At 29.4% G+C, this 18376-nt stretch overlaps 1 protein-coding gene across 1 annotated transcript; it reads right to left on the reverse strand.

The window, feature by feature from the left end:
• Positions 1-10071: 10071 nt before the first annotated feature.
• Positions 10072-16596, reverse strand: LOC107468952 (uncharacterized). Its single transcript, XM_052255547.1, has 6 exons — positions 16492-16596; positions 11489-11755; positions 10992-11207; positions 10766-10858; positions 10582-10671; positions 10072-10476 (listed from the first exon to the last, which is right to left on the reverse strand). Exons 1-6 carry the CDS (start codon positions 16594-16596, stop codon positions 10072-10074), a joined length of 1176 nt encoding a protein of 391 aa, XP_052111507.1.
• Between the last annotated feature and the right edge of the window lie 1780 nt (positions 16597-18376).

The raw sequence follows: 18376 nt of genomic DNA on the forward strand, positions 1-18376 counted from the left end.
CATTTAATTTCACATATTAATTATTGAAATTTGTATTTAAATACTTTATATGATAATTTAAATAATTAAATAGACAAAAAATTTGTGATAAATATTATTTAAATTATCATATAAAGTATTTAATTTCAAATTTCACCAATTAATTTATGAAATTAAATGATAATTTAGTGATATACTATTTTAATTATTTTTTAAATTATGTGTTGTATAAATATAGTTGGTTATTTTATATTGTATAATTATCTGTTACATCTAATTTTAAAAAATTTTAAATTTTAACTCTTGTGTTATTTTGGAGGGTTATACTTTATAATAACCTTTTTAACATCAAAAGTCTCGGTAATAATTCTTTAGATGATAATGAATTAAAATATGATTTTGAATGAATTTTTAGAAATCGTTTATTATTCCGTTTTGAATTCGTAGGTTTGTAAAAATGTATATTTTCTAAAATTTGATCTAAAACACAAAATTAAATTCCTATTCTTATTCATTTTGATTTTTTAATATTTTATTTGAATCTAAATAGGGAGTATTTTCTTATTGATATTTATATTTTAAAGTTAATATAAAATAAATAAACAATAATAAATGTTAATAAAATAAGCTGTACAAGTAGGGCGATTTGCAACCGCCGCCAAATTTCAGTGATATAAAACGAAGCCGTTATATGGCGGGTGATAACCGCCGCTAAATACCAAAAATGGACAATATGACTATTTTGCGGCGGTTTTTAACCGCCGCCAAATTTAAAATTTTCATTAAAATTTTAGGTTTTTTATTATTTTGCCTCTTTTGAAAATGTCTGTTTATTAAACTTTAATTTTTTTATTTTAAATTAATTTAAATAAATTGTAACAAAATAAAATAGCCAAATCTTTATAGAAATACAAATGGGGAGCTCATATGTTGACGTGACACTCATACGTTGAGTCAGGGAGTTCATTTGCTTAGGTGTCGTCATTAGAAATTTTTAGAATTATATTTATTAATTATAAATTATTATTTGCTTAGGTTGTTATTTTCAAATTTTAAGTTTGGGTTGTTTTACTTATGTTATTTTTTAAATTTTAAATTATTTTATTTGTTTGGGTTATTTTACTTAGGTTGTTATTTTTTAAATTTTAGATTGTTGTACTTAGATTGTTATTTTTAAAATTTTAAATTATTTTACTTAGGTTGTTATTTTTTACATTTTAACACTATTTTTTAAAAATTTGTTAATTCTTTTTACCATTATTTTTTAAAATTTCGTTGATTTTTTTTAAAATTTGCATCTACATACGTTCTTTTAAAGAAATTAGAGTTTTAAAAAAATTTACGTTAATTATTCTTTGATTGTTACGTACTAAGATTACTATAAATATTTACATTAATTTAGAGTTTTTAAATTATTATTTGCTTAGGTTGTTATTTTCAAATTTTAAGTTTGGGTTGTTTTACTTATGTTGTTATTTTTTAAATTTTAAACTAAAGTCAACCAAATTTAAAAAATTTTAGTTATGAGTAACTACAAAAATATAAGTTATGAGAGATGTAAAGTACCACAATTTAAAGTACATCAATCCCTTTCTTTACATATATCCAAAATCTCTCTATTTATTCCAATGGCTGGAATTCACAAAATTGCAGACATCAGTCCTACAATTGACAATTTCTGTGTACGTATACGAGTGATACGGTTATGGACAGTACCAAGTTACGAAAATTCTCTATCGCCATACTCAATTGAGATGGTTTGTCTCGATGAAGACGTGAGTTTTCTACTAATATTTTTCTATTTTATTTTAAATTTATATTATTTATATTTTAAATTTATTTGTTTATTCCCATCTAATCGTTCTTTGATTTCTGTTCATTAATTCTAGGGAGGAAAAATACACGCCTCAATTAAGCGGGCTTTTATGTTTCGATTCGTGAATTTGTTGGAGGAAGGAATATCTTACCAAATAAGATACTTTGGTATTGGACTGAATAAGGGTTACTTCAAGACTACACATCATGAGTACGTGGTTAATTTAAACCAGCATACTGATGTGCACAAACTTTCAGAATCGTCAAGTATCCCACGATATAGATTTAAGTTTGTGAGTTTTGACACTCTCAATGCTCTTGGGTATGATTGCACCTATTTAGTTAGTAAGTTTATTATTTTAGAAAAAGTATAATTTATTTATTTTAACAAACTTATTGACAATAATTTTTTTTTATTTTAAATCATTTCAGATGTTGTTGGATATCTTAATGGAATTGGGAGAGAAAATAATGGCAAATCTACCAAGTACACTATTATTATTTGATATTATTTTATTAGTAATTATTTTTTGAGTTATAATTATTTTTTGTTTATTTTGTTATAAAAAAATATATTTAACATTAAACATTCTATTTGATATAGAAAAATAATGGTGTGTACTTTTTGGCAACTATGCACATGAATTAAATATTTTTTGGAATTCGGCAATAAGGATGGAGCTGTTGTCGTCTTACAATTTATTAGAGTAAAGTTATATCACGGTAATATTTATCCATAATTTATTAACAATATATTTTTATATGTGAGCTTTTACTTATTTTTTATGTGAATTTTTACTCATTTTGTATTAAATTAAATTTTTCAGAAAAATTTGATTTACAAAATTTCATGTATGGCACAAAGATATTCTTCAATCTTAAACAAATGTCATCCAATTTAAAAATAGGTGGGTATATTTTTTTTAAAATTCTTTAGTTTCATAATATGTGTGTTATCTAACATAGTTTTTTTTTTCTCTTTATTTATCTAGTTTTGTAAGATTTGAAGAACCTAGGAATAATGTCGGTGAAATTCCAAATAAGGCTGCATTTTTAAAAATTTATCAAGGCAAAATCATTGAACAGTTAAAAGAATTAGATACGGTAATTTTCTTTTTTGAAAAAAAGTTGAGAAAAAAATTGAAATTCGTTGTACATAGATTATATTTGTTTATTCATCTTATTTATTTAGGTATATCTTTAAGATTTAAAAACTCACCAAATTTAGGGAATTTAAATTATTAAGTTTTTTTTTTTTAGAATGTTGTTTGTGTTTTCTTGACTACTATAAGTCATATTATGGATACTCCAAATTGGTGGTACGGCCAATACGAATGCAATAGGTCCATTTATACTTTTACAAAAATTTTCAAATGTTCAAGTTGTGGTCGTCTCCTTTTATCCATAACTCCAAGATTATTTATTTATTTTTTTAAATTAAAGTCTATACATCGGATTAGATATTGAATAACCTATATTTAACTTTTTTTATGTTATTTTTTTTAAGCAGGTACCGAATAAAGTTTGGTGTCATTGATGATTCTAACTGTGCATATTTTGTAGTCTTTGATAAGGAGGCAAAATAAGTTTTGGGAAAGATTTGTGTAGATATACTTGATCCACTCCTATTGGTAAGATCTAACCAATATTTATTTCTAAAAATATTAGTGAATATGTTTTTAATGGTAATTTTTATATTATTTATTATTAATATATTTTGTAATATCCTGCAAAAAGGAGATCTATCAGACACACCTACACTCTTACTCAACCTAATTGATAATACCTTTCTCTTCATTGTTGAAGTTCAAAATATCTGATAATCCACATTTTTTACCTTTTTATAAAGTTAAGAAGATGACTGATAATGTGGACCTCATAAATAAATTCAAAGAGACTCATCCTATTCAAATTGTGAGTATAATTATAAGTGTACTTTCTATTAAAAATCAGTTTATTTTTTGCTTCCTTGGTCATTAGTAGTATCTAATTTATAATAATAATAATTAATAATTAATTATAATTTTAGGATGTTGACTACACCGGTGGTTTGCTTCCAATTTCAAAGACATGCTCAATCATTGAAGGGGAGAAAGTAGTAGGTGCTAGGGTAATTGTTCAAAAAATAAATTTTTTGTTTGTTTGTTCTCTTAAAATTAGATCTCAATTTTATTCAAAAAATATTAGTGAGATAAAATCAAAGGTTAGAAAGAAGTATTTAATTTAACGTGGTATTTTGTATAAAATTTGTTGCTTGAATTCTCTAATGAAGTTGCGGCCAATGATGAATCCGAATTGTTGAAAAATGCTATTACACTAACTAAGCGACTATCCTCGGAGTCAGAAGATTCGAAGGTAGAAGGAGATACCTCAACTTGCAAGAAGATGAAGATTGAGAATGAAACTTGAGAATTTGGATGGACATGTTTTGGAATCCCTTTTAGAGTTTATCTAATAGAATAATGCCAAGCATATATTTGTTTTGGTGGAACCATTATCTTTTCTTGAGTTGTTATTTTTCTTTTGGTTCTTTTCGATTTTTATGTTTGGAATTTAAAATATTTTAAATATAAATTGAAGTTATTTGGTTATTACTTGTGGTTTTATTTTTAATTTGATTCTCACCGTTGATATTCTGATAATTTCTAATTTAATATTTAATGTCCTAAAGTTATAAATTTCTTCTTTGAATTATTATTGATACAATTAAGTTAGTTATTAATTTTTAATGTGTACTTATTTTAAAAATAAATCTAATTGTAATTTTTAATTAAAGTACTTTGTTTAGAATTTTAAATTTAAATTCAAATATGCTTTTTTTTTGAATTTTTAAGTAAGCAATTGGATTTAAGTATATTTTTTAAAAATTTATATAATTTATAAGTTACTATGCTAATTACAAAGGATTATAATAAAGTAAATAGAATTACCAGTCTTATTAAGATGTGAGATTATTTATACTATTTAAAAAAAATTAATTTGACATTCATACTATTTATGATGAAACTAAAAAAAATCATTTTTAAATTAACAAATTTCTATATTCCTAATAGATAACAAACGTTTTGATTAAAAAATTTTATTTAAAAATTTTAAATTTGCACCAGCTAATTAGAAAATTCTATTTAAAAATTTGAAATTTAAAATGCTAATACTAATTCCTAATTAAGTGACTTCTTAATCGTTTTAATTTTTAAATTTAAATATTTTTATTTGTCACATTTATAAATTTTTTCTGTTTATTTCGTTTACATTGTTATTTTTTGTCTTATCTCGGCACAACAATAGAGATACTTTCATCTTTTTTTCTCTTTTTACGTATGTTGTCTCAACATAGATGAGATATAGACATAGATACACGAGAGTACATAGATATAAGAAGACACTAATTTTATATTCTATTTAGTAAGTTAGACATGACAAAAAATGGTTAAAAAAAGTAGTGTCTCAACATTTTGGAGAGATACAAAATACATGTTTTTAATAGGCGCTTGTGTATGACAGTGTCTTTCATCAATTTTGTTTCCATAAATAAACACCATACATGTACTTCTGTATACTCTCGTGTCTTTATTTTGATGGACATGTATACCAAAAACAAACACTACCATATTGCACGTGAACCCCACTCCCTTTCGCGACACACAAATTTAACTTAGAACTTTACTTTTTTAATAATATAAAAAATTTGATAATAAAAATGTATTATGTACAACGTGTATATATTTATTTATTTATTTATTTATTTATTTGGTTAAAAATTTTATTTATTTGGTATTTTTAGGTATATATTGAAAGATGCAAGAAGTTCAAAGAGAAGCAAGATTGAAGAGAAAATTGATATTAAAAGACAAAGAAAATACAAAGCGGAGCACAATTTAAGGTAGATTTCATACAAAAATAATAAATTAATTATTTTACAATTTTTATTTTTAGGTTAGAATAATATATTTTTTTATTTGGTATTTTTAGGTATGTCATCTATATATATTTGGTTTTTAATGGGTATACAAAATAACTAAAGACGAATGAAAATCCATACAACACAATATCTTCTATATATTATTTAATTTACATTGTCTTCGTAATATGTTACTAAATTTGTTTATGAAAAAATTACAGGAAATTCGAGTGATAGTTTCAATGGTGTGCATTTTCAATTGGTGTTGTCGAACACTACAGATAACATCATTAATACAGGTTAATTTCTAGATAAAATTTTTTGGAACTTGCTTATGTGAATGTGCATGCACTTTATGTATTTTGATTTTTCTACTATTTATTCAATTATAAACTTTAAAGGAAAATATGTCAAAAACTAATATCTCGAGTTATCTTACTAAGTAATAACCCAACACCATATCATATCGATCAAGATCTCCAACTACTAATATACACTCTGTAGGTGAAAAAGAACGATGTGCCAATATTAGTGATATTAGTAATTCAGATATCACACGTGAAGCATATGATAGCCCATGTCATCAGACAAGTCAACAACAATTTTAACAAACATCAAACAATATCGATCAGTTACAAAGACATCGTATGTTAATATACTTTTGTTACTTAAAGACTAAACATTTAATTTTTTAATTGGTCTATTAAAAACAATTTTTGGTATATGCTATATAATTATTATAGATTCATTGGAGAACACAAATCGAATTAGATTGCAAAGAGATGCAAGACTGAATAGAAAAATTATGCTACTTCAAAAGAGACATTGTAAGATAAGCATGATAGATTGTAATTATCACAAAGCTAAAATTTTACTTCTTTTATCTATAATACTACCTACATAATATATATTCATAATTCATCTAATTCAAAAATTTAATATATATTCATTAATTTTTTTATAATATAAAGTACTTGATGTATTATCTCTAATGATTATAGGAGCAAGTACATCTAATTCCAATTTAGATCCTAAACAATTAGAAAAAGTGTGCATAGCTGAAAAGGGAAGACACCTGAGACAAAGAAAAATATTTTTAAATGAATTGGCTATAAATCTTTCAAAAAATTTTGAAGAAGTTGAGGATATTACTGAAAACACGACTGTATTAGATGATTCTGTACAAATTGAATACCCAGTCATATTCGATATTGCTGAGAATAAATGTAATCTAAGAAGTAGCGATATCGGCACTTTATTATTTACTATTGTTATGTTTTTTATAAATAAAACGTTATTGTTTAGTACTCAAGCTTTTAAAATTCAAACTAAGATATGGTTATATATTATAATTTTTGTATTTGAACATTAATTTATTGTAATTCTTATTGTTTGATTAGCGTGCAAGTAAAACTTAAACCTTGAGGTTGGCACAATGAAATCGTATTATATGATCTCATCTTTTTAATCCATAAATTGCACTCTTCGATAATCTTTTATAAATATTATTTTTATACTTAACATGGTGAAAGAAAGGTATATTTTTATATAAAGTATTTGTTACAGATATAACTAAAACATAATTTATTATCTTGGTGATTATTAGATGTGATAGATATTGGTGACCTAGAATTTTTTTGTTGGCATTGCGACGCTATGATGTGGTATAAGGAGAGATCAGAGAAGTCCAAAACAGGATCCAATATTGAGTTCTCAATATGTTGTATGCGAGGGAAGGTACAACTGCCGTTTTTGCAACGTCCACCTCAGCTCTTGCAAGGTTTAATATCTGGAGCAGACCAAAGAAGCAAACACTTTAAGGATAATATAAGAACTTATAATAGCATGTTTTGCTTCACATCCCTCAGAAGTAAAATAAAGACCTCCATCAATGATGGGACAGGTCCTCCCCAGTTCATTGTGAGTGGACAAAACTACCACCGAATTAGAAGCTTGGTGCCAATTGAGGGACAAAGACCAAAATTCACGCAGTTATATATTTATGATACAGAAAATGAGGTCTCAAATAGGATAGAGATTTTCAGATTTGTATCATGCATTCCAAACTGATTAAAAATATATTAAGGTAGTTCGTACTTTGATTTTGGTTAATTATGAATACTAATATTTTTTAATTGATGTTTGATACAGTTCAAGAACAACCAATAACAATATTGACCAATCCTTAGTCCTAGACCTCAAGGACATGATCGATCAACATAATGTTCTTGCTCACACATTTAGGATAGTGAGAAACTACCTGAATCAAGAAGATATCGCAAACATAAGGCTACGGTTGTATAGAAAAAGATCAAAGGACGCGAGAGTCTACAATTTACCATCTTCTAATGAGGTCGCAGCTCTAATAGTAGGAGATTTTGATTTTGAAGATGCAGGGCGTGATATTATAGTTCAATTAAAGTCCGGACATTTGCAAAGGATTCATGAGACACACACCGCATTTATTCCTCTTCAGTATCCTATGATGTTTCCTTACGGTGAAGATGGCTACCAAGAAGACATTCCTTTGCGAGAATCTCATAGGGCTGATGAAAATAGAAAAAGACAGCGTGTGAGTTTAAGGGAGTTCATAGCATTTAGAATACAAGAGAGAAAGGTCGAGTGTGCAACCATTGTTAATGGTGGAAGATTATTTCAGCAATTCTTGGTTGATTGCTTTTCTATGATTGAAGCACAAAGGCTGACCTATTATCGAAACAACCAAACCAAGGTGAGGAGTGATATATACAAAGGGATTCAAGATACAGTTGTTAGGGGTGAGACACATGCTTCCAAAGCAGGTAAACCTATCATCCTACCTGCGTCCTTCACTGGTGGGATGAGATACATGTTTGATGTCTTCTTCGGATCAAAATGAAGGTGAAATGAAGAGATTTGCTAATTGAATACTTGATGTTGGAAATGGAAATATTGGCTCTATTGTTGGTGATAAATCAGAAGTTGAAATTCCAGATGATCTATTGATTACAACTACTGATAACTCTCTCTCTCATTTGGTAGACTTTGCATATCCAAATTTGTTGCAAAACATGTCAGATTACAGGTATTTTTAGAGTAGGGCAATTCTTGCACCCACGCTTGAGAGTTTCGAGAAGGTAAACGATTTTGTCTTGACAATCTTTCTAGGGATGGAAAAGGAGTATCTGAGTTATGACACAACATATCAAGCTGATGAGAATGAAGATGTACAACAAGAGTGGTTCACACCAGAGTTCCTAAATGACATCAAATGTTCGGGACTACCCAATCACAAGTTGACTTTGAAGCCAGGAGTTACTGTAATGCTACTGCGAAACATAGACCAGACTTTAGGTTTATGCAACGGGACAAGATTAATAGTTAAACAAACTTGGTAGCAACGTAATTGGAGCGACGGTAGTGACCGGTAGAAATATTGGAGATAAAGTGTACATTCCAAGAATGAACTTGATCCCTTCAGATTCAGGTTTGCCATTTAAGTTCCAACGTAGACAATTTCCATTAACAGTATGCTTTGCAATGACCATTAACAAGAGTCAGGGTCAATCATTATCAGATGTAGGGATTTATTTGCCAAAATCAGTGTTCACCCATGGACAACTTTATGTTGCTTTGTCAAGAGTTAAGAGTCGCAGTGGCCTCAGGGTTTTAATTCTAGACGAAGACAGCAATCCAAAGTCATCAACAACAAATGTTGTGTTCAAAGAGGTTTTTAATAATATTTAGGTAAGAATAATATTATTTTCATTTTAATAGCATGTTATGATTTACACTTTTGTACAAATATTTGCTTTAGATATAACTAATTTATCTATAACTGTTTTCAGATTTGAAATGAAATGTGTAACAAGGAGCACAACATCATATGCCAATTGGTTTTCTAATGAAGTTAGTAAGATACTAGGTTGTCGATAAATTTTTATTAGCTTTTTGATATAAAGTTTAGTATAAAATTGACATTCTATTATTACAGTTATATATATTCTTATTTTTTCATGTCTTTATCCTTATAGTTCAAGAATATTATATACTTCAACTCTTCTATTTATATTTTACTTTGAATAAAGATAAAACAGCATATTTAACACGTTTATTATATAATGACGATGATAGTGTTATACTAAACTTGAAAAATATATGGTTATAAAATATTATTTTTAATTTAACTTATCAAATTTAAATAAAAGCCAGTGCATCGCACGGATTTAACACTAGTAACATAACAAACCGAATTAAATATATGAAAACATAACATATATAATGAAATTGTCATAACATCATCCAAAATAAAAGTAAGAATGCTTAACTTGAAGAAAATAAGCATAAAGCACTAAACCAACTAAAATGCAAAAGTATCTAAGAACATTGATTGAAATTCAAAATTTTTGTTGCAGGTCATGATTGCCAAATGAAGATGGCCTTGCGCGTGATGAGTTTGGTGTACTGTCCAAAAAAGCCAGCTCTACAGCAACCTCAGCTAGCAAATTGCCTCCTTGCTGTTGGACTAGATATCCCAAGACCTTATGTATCGACTGTCTCTTCGCTTGCTCTCTTTCTAGCTTAGCTATCAATTCTGCAATCCTTCTCTCGTACTCTTCATTGGGCTCTGTAGAACCCGACGATTGTCTAGCAGCGTTATCAAAGACTTGGGTGGGACATGGTTCAGCACCTAGGGCACGAACTCGTCCTGGGTGCTCCTTTCCGAGAACTTGTGCTAACGAATCATTTTGTGAAAGGTGCTTAGAGGATTCATCCTGCCTCTCAACATTCGCAATTGCTTCCTACAAATATACAATACATTGGAAAGGCATGAGTTAACAGTAGCACGATATATACAGTAAACTAAGTTGCTTGAAATTTTTAAACATAACTTACACTAACAACACACGCATCGGAATGGATATACGAGCTATTTTTTTCTTATGAGTCATGATAAACAACTCTCTTCTACCAACGGGCCTTCCTTGCTCTTTATCCTATATCATTGATATCAACACAATTATGTAAACAACAACAACAACATATTCAGGAAAATTAATCAAAATCTTAATGAAAATAATGACTTATTACCACTTTGTCTTTTTTTCTTGCTAATGTTTTGGAGCCCCCAGTATATGTATAAAGTTGCTTGCTCCGATTTAAAGTGTTCTGTTTACACTTTTTCTATGAACAAATAACAGAACAAATAACAGAACAAATGTAAATGAGAAAGAGATGTTGAATATAAAATGTAAGGGGAGTAATATATATACACATGTATATTTTTGTGGAAATAATAAAAAATACTAAGGCTTACCTTTGTTTCTTCCTTCTGACGATAGTCAAGGAAATTTTTCCATTCATTTTCTTTTATTCCTTTTGGGTGATGCTCAAGATTTTCCTCATAAGTCCTTATTTCTTTGTAACACTTATGATACAAGTTGTGCCTTGTACCCTTCCAGTTCTTTCCTATCCTCTTCATAATTTCGCGCTTTATTTTTCCTCCGGCATCGTCCTCATAGTGAAAGATCCGCTGCAATTAATTGACATTGTCATTAACCAAGACCAACTAACAAGCGTAAGACTGATAATTTGAAAAAATGCCACAACCATTACAGGCTAATTTAAATTGATAAAGTATGACACTCAAATCCAGTACAAGCAGTCACAATTACGTATAAATGAGAAATGCTTAAATAAACATGTGAAAAACAAAATACAAAAATTTTACGAACCATATAATTTACCCATGCAAAAGACCTTAAAAAAATGGAATACTAAAATTGCTTAAATTGTTGAAGCTTAAAGCCGTACCTTAATCATGTCGTATGCATGTTCCTTCTTAGCTTTGTTCACATGCTTCCAACTGTCTGCATATATGGGAAACTGGGAATAATCCGCACCTAAACTCCCTAAGAAACCACTGAATAATCCAACTGCTTGACCAATTGGTTGCAGCTCTTTGTTAAATGGGTGTACTATCTTTGTATTGGAAGGGAGCGCTATAACCTCCTTCACGCTCAGCCTAGAAGCTTTTCTCACGCCATCCTCTAAGAAGTGTATGGAAAACAAAATTACTATCTAATCATTGCACAAAAGGAAAATAGAGATAAAGGACTTTAAAGATATCTTTTTAATCTTAAAAAAAAAGTTTAACAATTCAGAAATGTAACACGAGAGGTTCATAGAGTTAAATTAGAGTAATTTGGATACTTCCCATTACTTAATGCTGAATGATATGTAAAAAATAAAATAAAATAAGGTAAAGAAAAGAAGAGCAAAAAAGTACCTTATCTTTTAAGATTAAATTTCAAATCCAATATTTACTTGGTTGGTCTTAGTTTCCTATTGATGGATGTGGACAAGGTGTAAGAAGTGGTTGTTTTGTGCAGCACAGTGAAAGGAATATCTGACTCCTTACTTGTACTGTGTACCAAAATGCATAAAGCTTTAGAACATATATAAAGACAATCTTATGTTTAACATGCAACGAAAAAAAAATTCGAAGAGAAAGGGTTTAACTTAAGTATTATTTGAAATGGAGAAGTCTCTCACCTGATGAGAATGACGTGCAGCTTATGTGAGAGTTTGAGAGTTATAGAAAAGTTGGGGCGTATGGAGAAAACAGAAAATACTTAGAATTAGGAGGAGATCACAACAATATTTGACCCATGTATTTAACGTTAATCATTTCAAATATTTTTTATTTTCAAATCACCTTAAATTTGTATTATGCAACGTATCCCTGTTCCTTTATTGTCGTCACAAATCTGTTATGAAGTTACGGGATAAACTTAAACAGGTAAACTATTGCTGCTTTAAAAAATAAAATTGAACCGCTTGCATAATGTATATGGATTTAAACGGTTAGGTTAACAAAAAAGTAGAGAATATTAGGGTAATTTCAAATGTTTGTTGAACTAATCAGTTATAAAAATCTGTGCTCCTCAAAGGTATATAAACGTGTCATTTCAATTAAATAAACTTTACTGATAAGCAATAGAATCAGTTTACACTTTACACAAGTTCAGCACAAATTATTTCAGAAGCATCACTCACCTATCTGATACTCCTCTTTTTGTGTTTCTCTCTAAAGATTTATCTATATGCTACTTTGATTTGTTTTAAATTAAATTGTTTTGGTTTCACACTAATCATTTGATTTTTTGTTTTTCAGTTTTTTGAAGGCCTTAATTTTCACACCAGTAGCCACTTATATGGATCTTCAACCAAGTAAATAACATTGTTTTTCTGTGTCTCGTGTATGTACTATTTGAAACCTCGTTTTATACTTTTTCTAATTTTAGTCTAAATCATAATAAACGCCCTTTGATAAATTAAATTTTTAACCCAACAAAACACAACTAAAAAACATGATCACAACAACATCTAAAAAATAACAAAATAAACAAAATCTCAACCATTCAGAATCAGTAACCTAACCCAACAACTCAAACAGTATTATTAACAACAAATCAACAGAACAAAACAAGCAATAAATCAAAATCAAAATTTATGAAACAGTGCTTAATGCTAAATGCTGACCAGAGGAAGGGATAGAGAGACATCAGAAAAACCAGCAATAATATTATTATGGCAATCTCAGCAACTCAGAATAATCAGAAATTAAAAAAAATCTCAGCAACTCAAAATATGTGAATTACCCTAGCAACTCGATCAGTAATTCAGTATTATTAACAACAGATCAACAAAACAAGAAAAAACAAATTCATAAAGCAGTGTTTAAGCTGGCCAGAGGAAGGGACATAGAGACATAGTGAGACCTTGACGGCAACAAAGAGAGAGCTCTGTGGAAACGGTGAGGAGAAGAGAGAGCTCGACGGCGACGGCTTGGAGAAGAGAGAAGTTGGTGGTCACGGCGAGGAGAAGAGAGAACTCGGCAACGACGAGGAGAAGAGAAAGCTCAGCGACGGCGAGGAGACGAGATAGCTCGGCAACGGCGACGGTGACAAATCTTCAACCTTGCCTCCGATGACCAGACGAAGCCGACAAACACAGAGAGAGAGCGCTAGGCGATGATTAAACGACACGGTGCTGCAGGGCTGTGGGGGCTGTGGTGGTTGCAGTGAGCATTGGCTACGATATGGGGATGGGGGCTAGGGTATGTTTCTTTGTTATATCAATTTTCAGATAAGAGAGGAGATGAGTTGGGGCCTGGGAGGAGTGGGGGGCTTGCAGGTAGTCCATTAGGTTTAGGAGTTTTTTTTTTTAATAAAAATCAAAACGGCGCCGTTGGGGGATTTATCAAACCGGGAGAACTAAAAAAAACTGACCGATTCTACTGGTTCACCGGTTGACCGCCGGTTTGATTGGTTTTTGATCGGTTTTTTGTTACACGGTTCTTGAGATGAACCGAATCGCTCTAGGGACTGATTTCTAGTTAACTCGGTTGAACTAGCCGGTCCGATTCGATTTTTAGAACTATGATTAAAATAGTATGATAATAATTTCAAGAGAAATAGAATTATGTGTAAATTTAATTAAAAAAAATTATTTCTGATGAATTATTTTATTTTTATTCTCTAAAAATATATCTAAATTAAAAAATATCTTCAATAATAATTCACACTATTTCTAAAGAATAAGTTGTCTTATTACATGTGTAAATTTTTTTTGATGCATGAAGTGGTTTCTTATGGTTAAGTTGATCTTTTTATTTAATATAACACCAACTAAAACTAATTATGGTATAAAATTTTTTGCAAATTTTAAAAATCTGGTAAATATTGTCTTTGTTCAATTTTTTTTCTCAAACCATTTCTATCACAATATATATAGGAAATAAGAGAGTTTGGTTCCAATTTTCACTTTTTCATCTTATTCTCATTACTAAACAATGATAACTATAACTATCATCTTAAAATTTAGTCAAAAATATAATTATCAGTTTTCACAACGTTTTTTGTTTGCACATTACTTTTACTCATGTTGTCATCGGTTTTTTTTGTTCTACGAAATACATGTAATACTTTCCCTTTCTGTTTACATGTTAGATAACCTAAACTGATTAATTTTTTTATAATTTAATTTCAACTGTTAAATTTAGATTTCTAATTTAAAAATATAAATAAAAAATTAATTTTTTTAATGCTAAATTTTATTAATTATTTTAAACGGAGAAAATCACAAAAAATATAACAACACAAATGTAAAAAAAGCAATTAAACTCATTTTATCATTTTTAAATATCAACCTGCATATTTAGTAAACATTTTCAACCAAACTAGATATGGTGACAATGATTAAACAATTCAAAGTTAAAATAAAATTCACAAAAGGTAACGCGTTTAGGGTTTCTTGTCTTCTGTAATAATTGTCTGTTTTATTAGTGGCTATATTTTTTGTTTTGTAGGGAAGAATTTTATTATATTTCTATTAGTTTAAGTTCTTTATATTTTTTTATTTTTATAGTAAAATTAAATATTTATCTAGTAACTTATTCGAAATACACGTTATATATAATGATAAAGATGAATCAACTTTTTTTATATTATTTATCATTCGTTAAAGTATATTTAAAAATAATATAGAATAAAAAATATATAATGTCTAATAATCAACTAATAATCGAGAAATCCAAATTGAAATCGTAGGAGATCTTTTATTTCAAATTAAAAAAGTGGTTGACAATAAAATATAATTTATTAATTTAAATTTATAAATTCTTTTAAAATAAAAATAGAATCATTATTAGATTTTAATATTTAATTTTTTCAATAGTAGTTAACATAAAATCAAAACAAGTTTGACGAAGTTGCCACTACAAGAAAATAGAGTTATTTTGACACTTTATTTTTTAACACCATAATTAAATGTCAAAATTAATATATATTTTTGACAAATATCACAAATGTCAAATTTTCTATATTTTCTTGACGAAAAATTTGACCGTAGAAAATTACTCCTCAATTTTGACACTCATTTGTTTTCAATTTACTCTACTATTTTTTTTCTTCTTTGGGCTCTGTTAATTTTGACATCACACTGCTCTCAGTTTAGGATTATACTACTCATTCTTTATCTTCAAAATCTCAATTTATTCTTTAGTTTCAAGATCACATCTCATTCTTTGTTAAAATTTTTTGTTGAGAATATTTTATAGTCAATAAGTGTCAAAATAAATAGTATTTTTGACAATTAATAAGTATCACAGAAAATATGTTCTCAAAATTTTCTAACAAATTATTTTTGACAGCCAATATTTATCAAAATAAGATTTAAATTTTTTTCACAATCGCTTATATGTTAAAAATACTATTTTTGACAAAACTTTTATTAACATATTTTCATAGTTAAAATAGTGTCAAAATTTGTTTTTTGACAAATTTTAATTTTCTTTTACACATTATAACCCTAAAAAATAATCTATATTGTTGTAGTGTGCATGACACCTAAACAATAATTTAGTTAAAACAAGTAGAAGTAATGAAATATTTAATAAAGACATTAGTTACACATTCTTCACTTTAAAGTACATTGACAAAAATCTTAAATAATAACAATGCCAAAAACATAAATGCTAATAAGACTATATGTGGTTGTATTTTATTTAAATATTATTTGTCACAATTTTCCTTATGAAAATAGTAGTAAGCGAAGGAAAGATATTTTTTATATTGTGCAAACCTCACTAAATTTCATATCAACTGTAATTCGCTAAACCTAAGTTACTAGTTAAAACTAAATCGTGATAATTCTGATGGATGACAATTTTTACCAGTTTGTTTTCTCATATTTCTTATGTCACTATTAATTAGTTCGATATATTTTGATACTATACTAGATATTGATAAAACCTGAATTTCAAAGTCACGGAATAGTGTGGAATATAGGCAAGGACTGAACAATTTTTTAGACTTTGCATTTGTGAAGGCATCCTCCGATGGCATGATAGTGTCCATGTTCTAAATGCGGGTTTCAAGTTATGCAAACAAGAGAGGATGCAAACAAGAGAGGATGCGTCATGGTGAGAAGCTGGTTGAAGAGAGACCTGGATTGGGATGAGTAGATGAAAATTTGATATTCCAAGTGAATCAAACGCACCAAATGGTTCAACGAGGCATTCAATTTCATGATGCAACATGGGAGTGAGGATATCACAACAATCAAACATGCAGAAGATGATGAAGACGTGTTACCGTACTTGTATGAAGGTCCAAGTCGCGCGGCGCGGGATTTTAACGATCTACTTTCAGATGGAGAGCAGGAGTTATATCTCGAATACTCAAAGTACTCCAAATTATCGTTCTTAGTGAAGCTTTATCATATCAAGTGTATGTGCGGTGTGATTGACAAGGCAATGACAATGATTCTTGACTTACTGCGGGGCGCATTCGAACAAGCAAAACTTCCAAAGACAGTGTATGAAGCCAGGAAGACAATAAGAAAGTTGGGTATTGAATACACCAAGATATATGCTTGTCCAAATAATTGTATGCTGTACTGAGGTGATGATGAAAACTTGACTAGGTGCAAGCAATGTGGGTGTTCAAGATGGAAGCAAAAAACTAAAAAGGGCTCTATTGTTAGGCTCAACGTACTTGTGAAGAGAAATGGAAAACCGATAGCAGCCAAGACTCTTCGTTACTTTCCTATCAGACCATGAGTGCTGCAGTTATTCATGTGCAGCAAGACATTAATTGATATGTTATGCCATAAACAAGCATGTAATAACGACAGTTTCCTTAGGCATCCAAGGGACGCCGAAGCATGGAAAAAGTTTGATGCAAAGCATACTAATTTTTTGACGGATCCACGCAATGTTTGCCTAGCCTTGGCGAGCGATGAATTTAATCCCTTTGGGAATATGAGCACAAAGTATTCCATCTGGTCTATGATTTTTATTCCGTATAATCTTTCACCATGGCTTTGCATGAAGGAGACATCTTTCATTCTATCCATGCTTATTCCTGGGCCAAAAATGCCAGGTAACGACATAGATGTGCAGCCTTTGATAGATGAGTTGAAGCAATTATGGGATGGCATTGAAACGTATGATGCCAAAGAGGAAAACACTTTCAAGATATGTGCGGCACTGATGTGGACTATCAGCGACTTTCCAAGATTGGAAAACCTATCAAGCTGTAATATGCACAGTGGGTTAGCCTGTCCTACGTGTAACTTGGACGCTAAGCCACATCGGCTGAAAGACAGTCGAAAATGGTGTTTTATGGGCCATCGACGCTTTTTGAATCATGGACACAAATACAGACTAGACCAGAATATATTTGATGGGAAGGTCGAAGGTAGAGATCCACCAAAGAAGTTATCCAGAACTGATGTATTGAGGTGATGAGCGGATATTTTATACGCTTTTTGGGAGTAATTTCATGTAGATTTTAGCATGTTTTAGTTAGTTTTTAGTAGAATAATATTAGTTTTTAGGCAAAAATCATATTTCTGGACTTTACTATGAGTGTGTGTATTTTTCTGTGATTTCAGGTATTTTCTGGCTGAAATTGAGGGAGTTGAGCAAAAATCTGACTCTGGCTGAAAGAGGATTGCTGATGCTGTTGGATCCTGACCTCCCTGCACTCGGAAGGGATTTTCTGGAGCTACAGAAGTCCAATTGGCGCGCTCTCAACGGCGTTGGAAAGTAGACATCCAGGGCTTTCCAGAAATATATAATAGTTCATACTTTGCGTAAAGATAGACGACGTAACTTGGCGTTGAACGCCAAGT

This window comes from Arachis duranensis, chromosome 10, assembly GCF_000817695.3.
Source record: "Arachis duranensis cultivar V14167 chromosome 10, aradu.V14167.gnm2.J7QH, whole genome shotgun sequence".
Classification (NCBI taxonomy): Eukaryota; Viridiplantae; Streptophyta; class Magnoliopsida; order Fabales; family Fabaceae; genus Arachis; species Arachis duranensis.

Coding starts and splice junctions, on each gene's coding strand:
- LOC107468952 (XM_052255547.1), bottom strand. CDS start 16,596: ATGGACACTATCATGCCATCGGAGGATGCCTTCACAAATGCAAAGTCT. Junction 11,208..11,488: donor ATGCATACGACATGATTAAG/GTACGGCTTTAA, acceptor AATTAATTGCAG/CGGATCTTTCACTATGAGGA. Junction 10,477..10,581: donor GTATATCCATTCCGATGCGT/GTGTTGTTAGTG, acceptor GTATATTTGTAG/GAAGCAATTGCGAATGTTGA.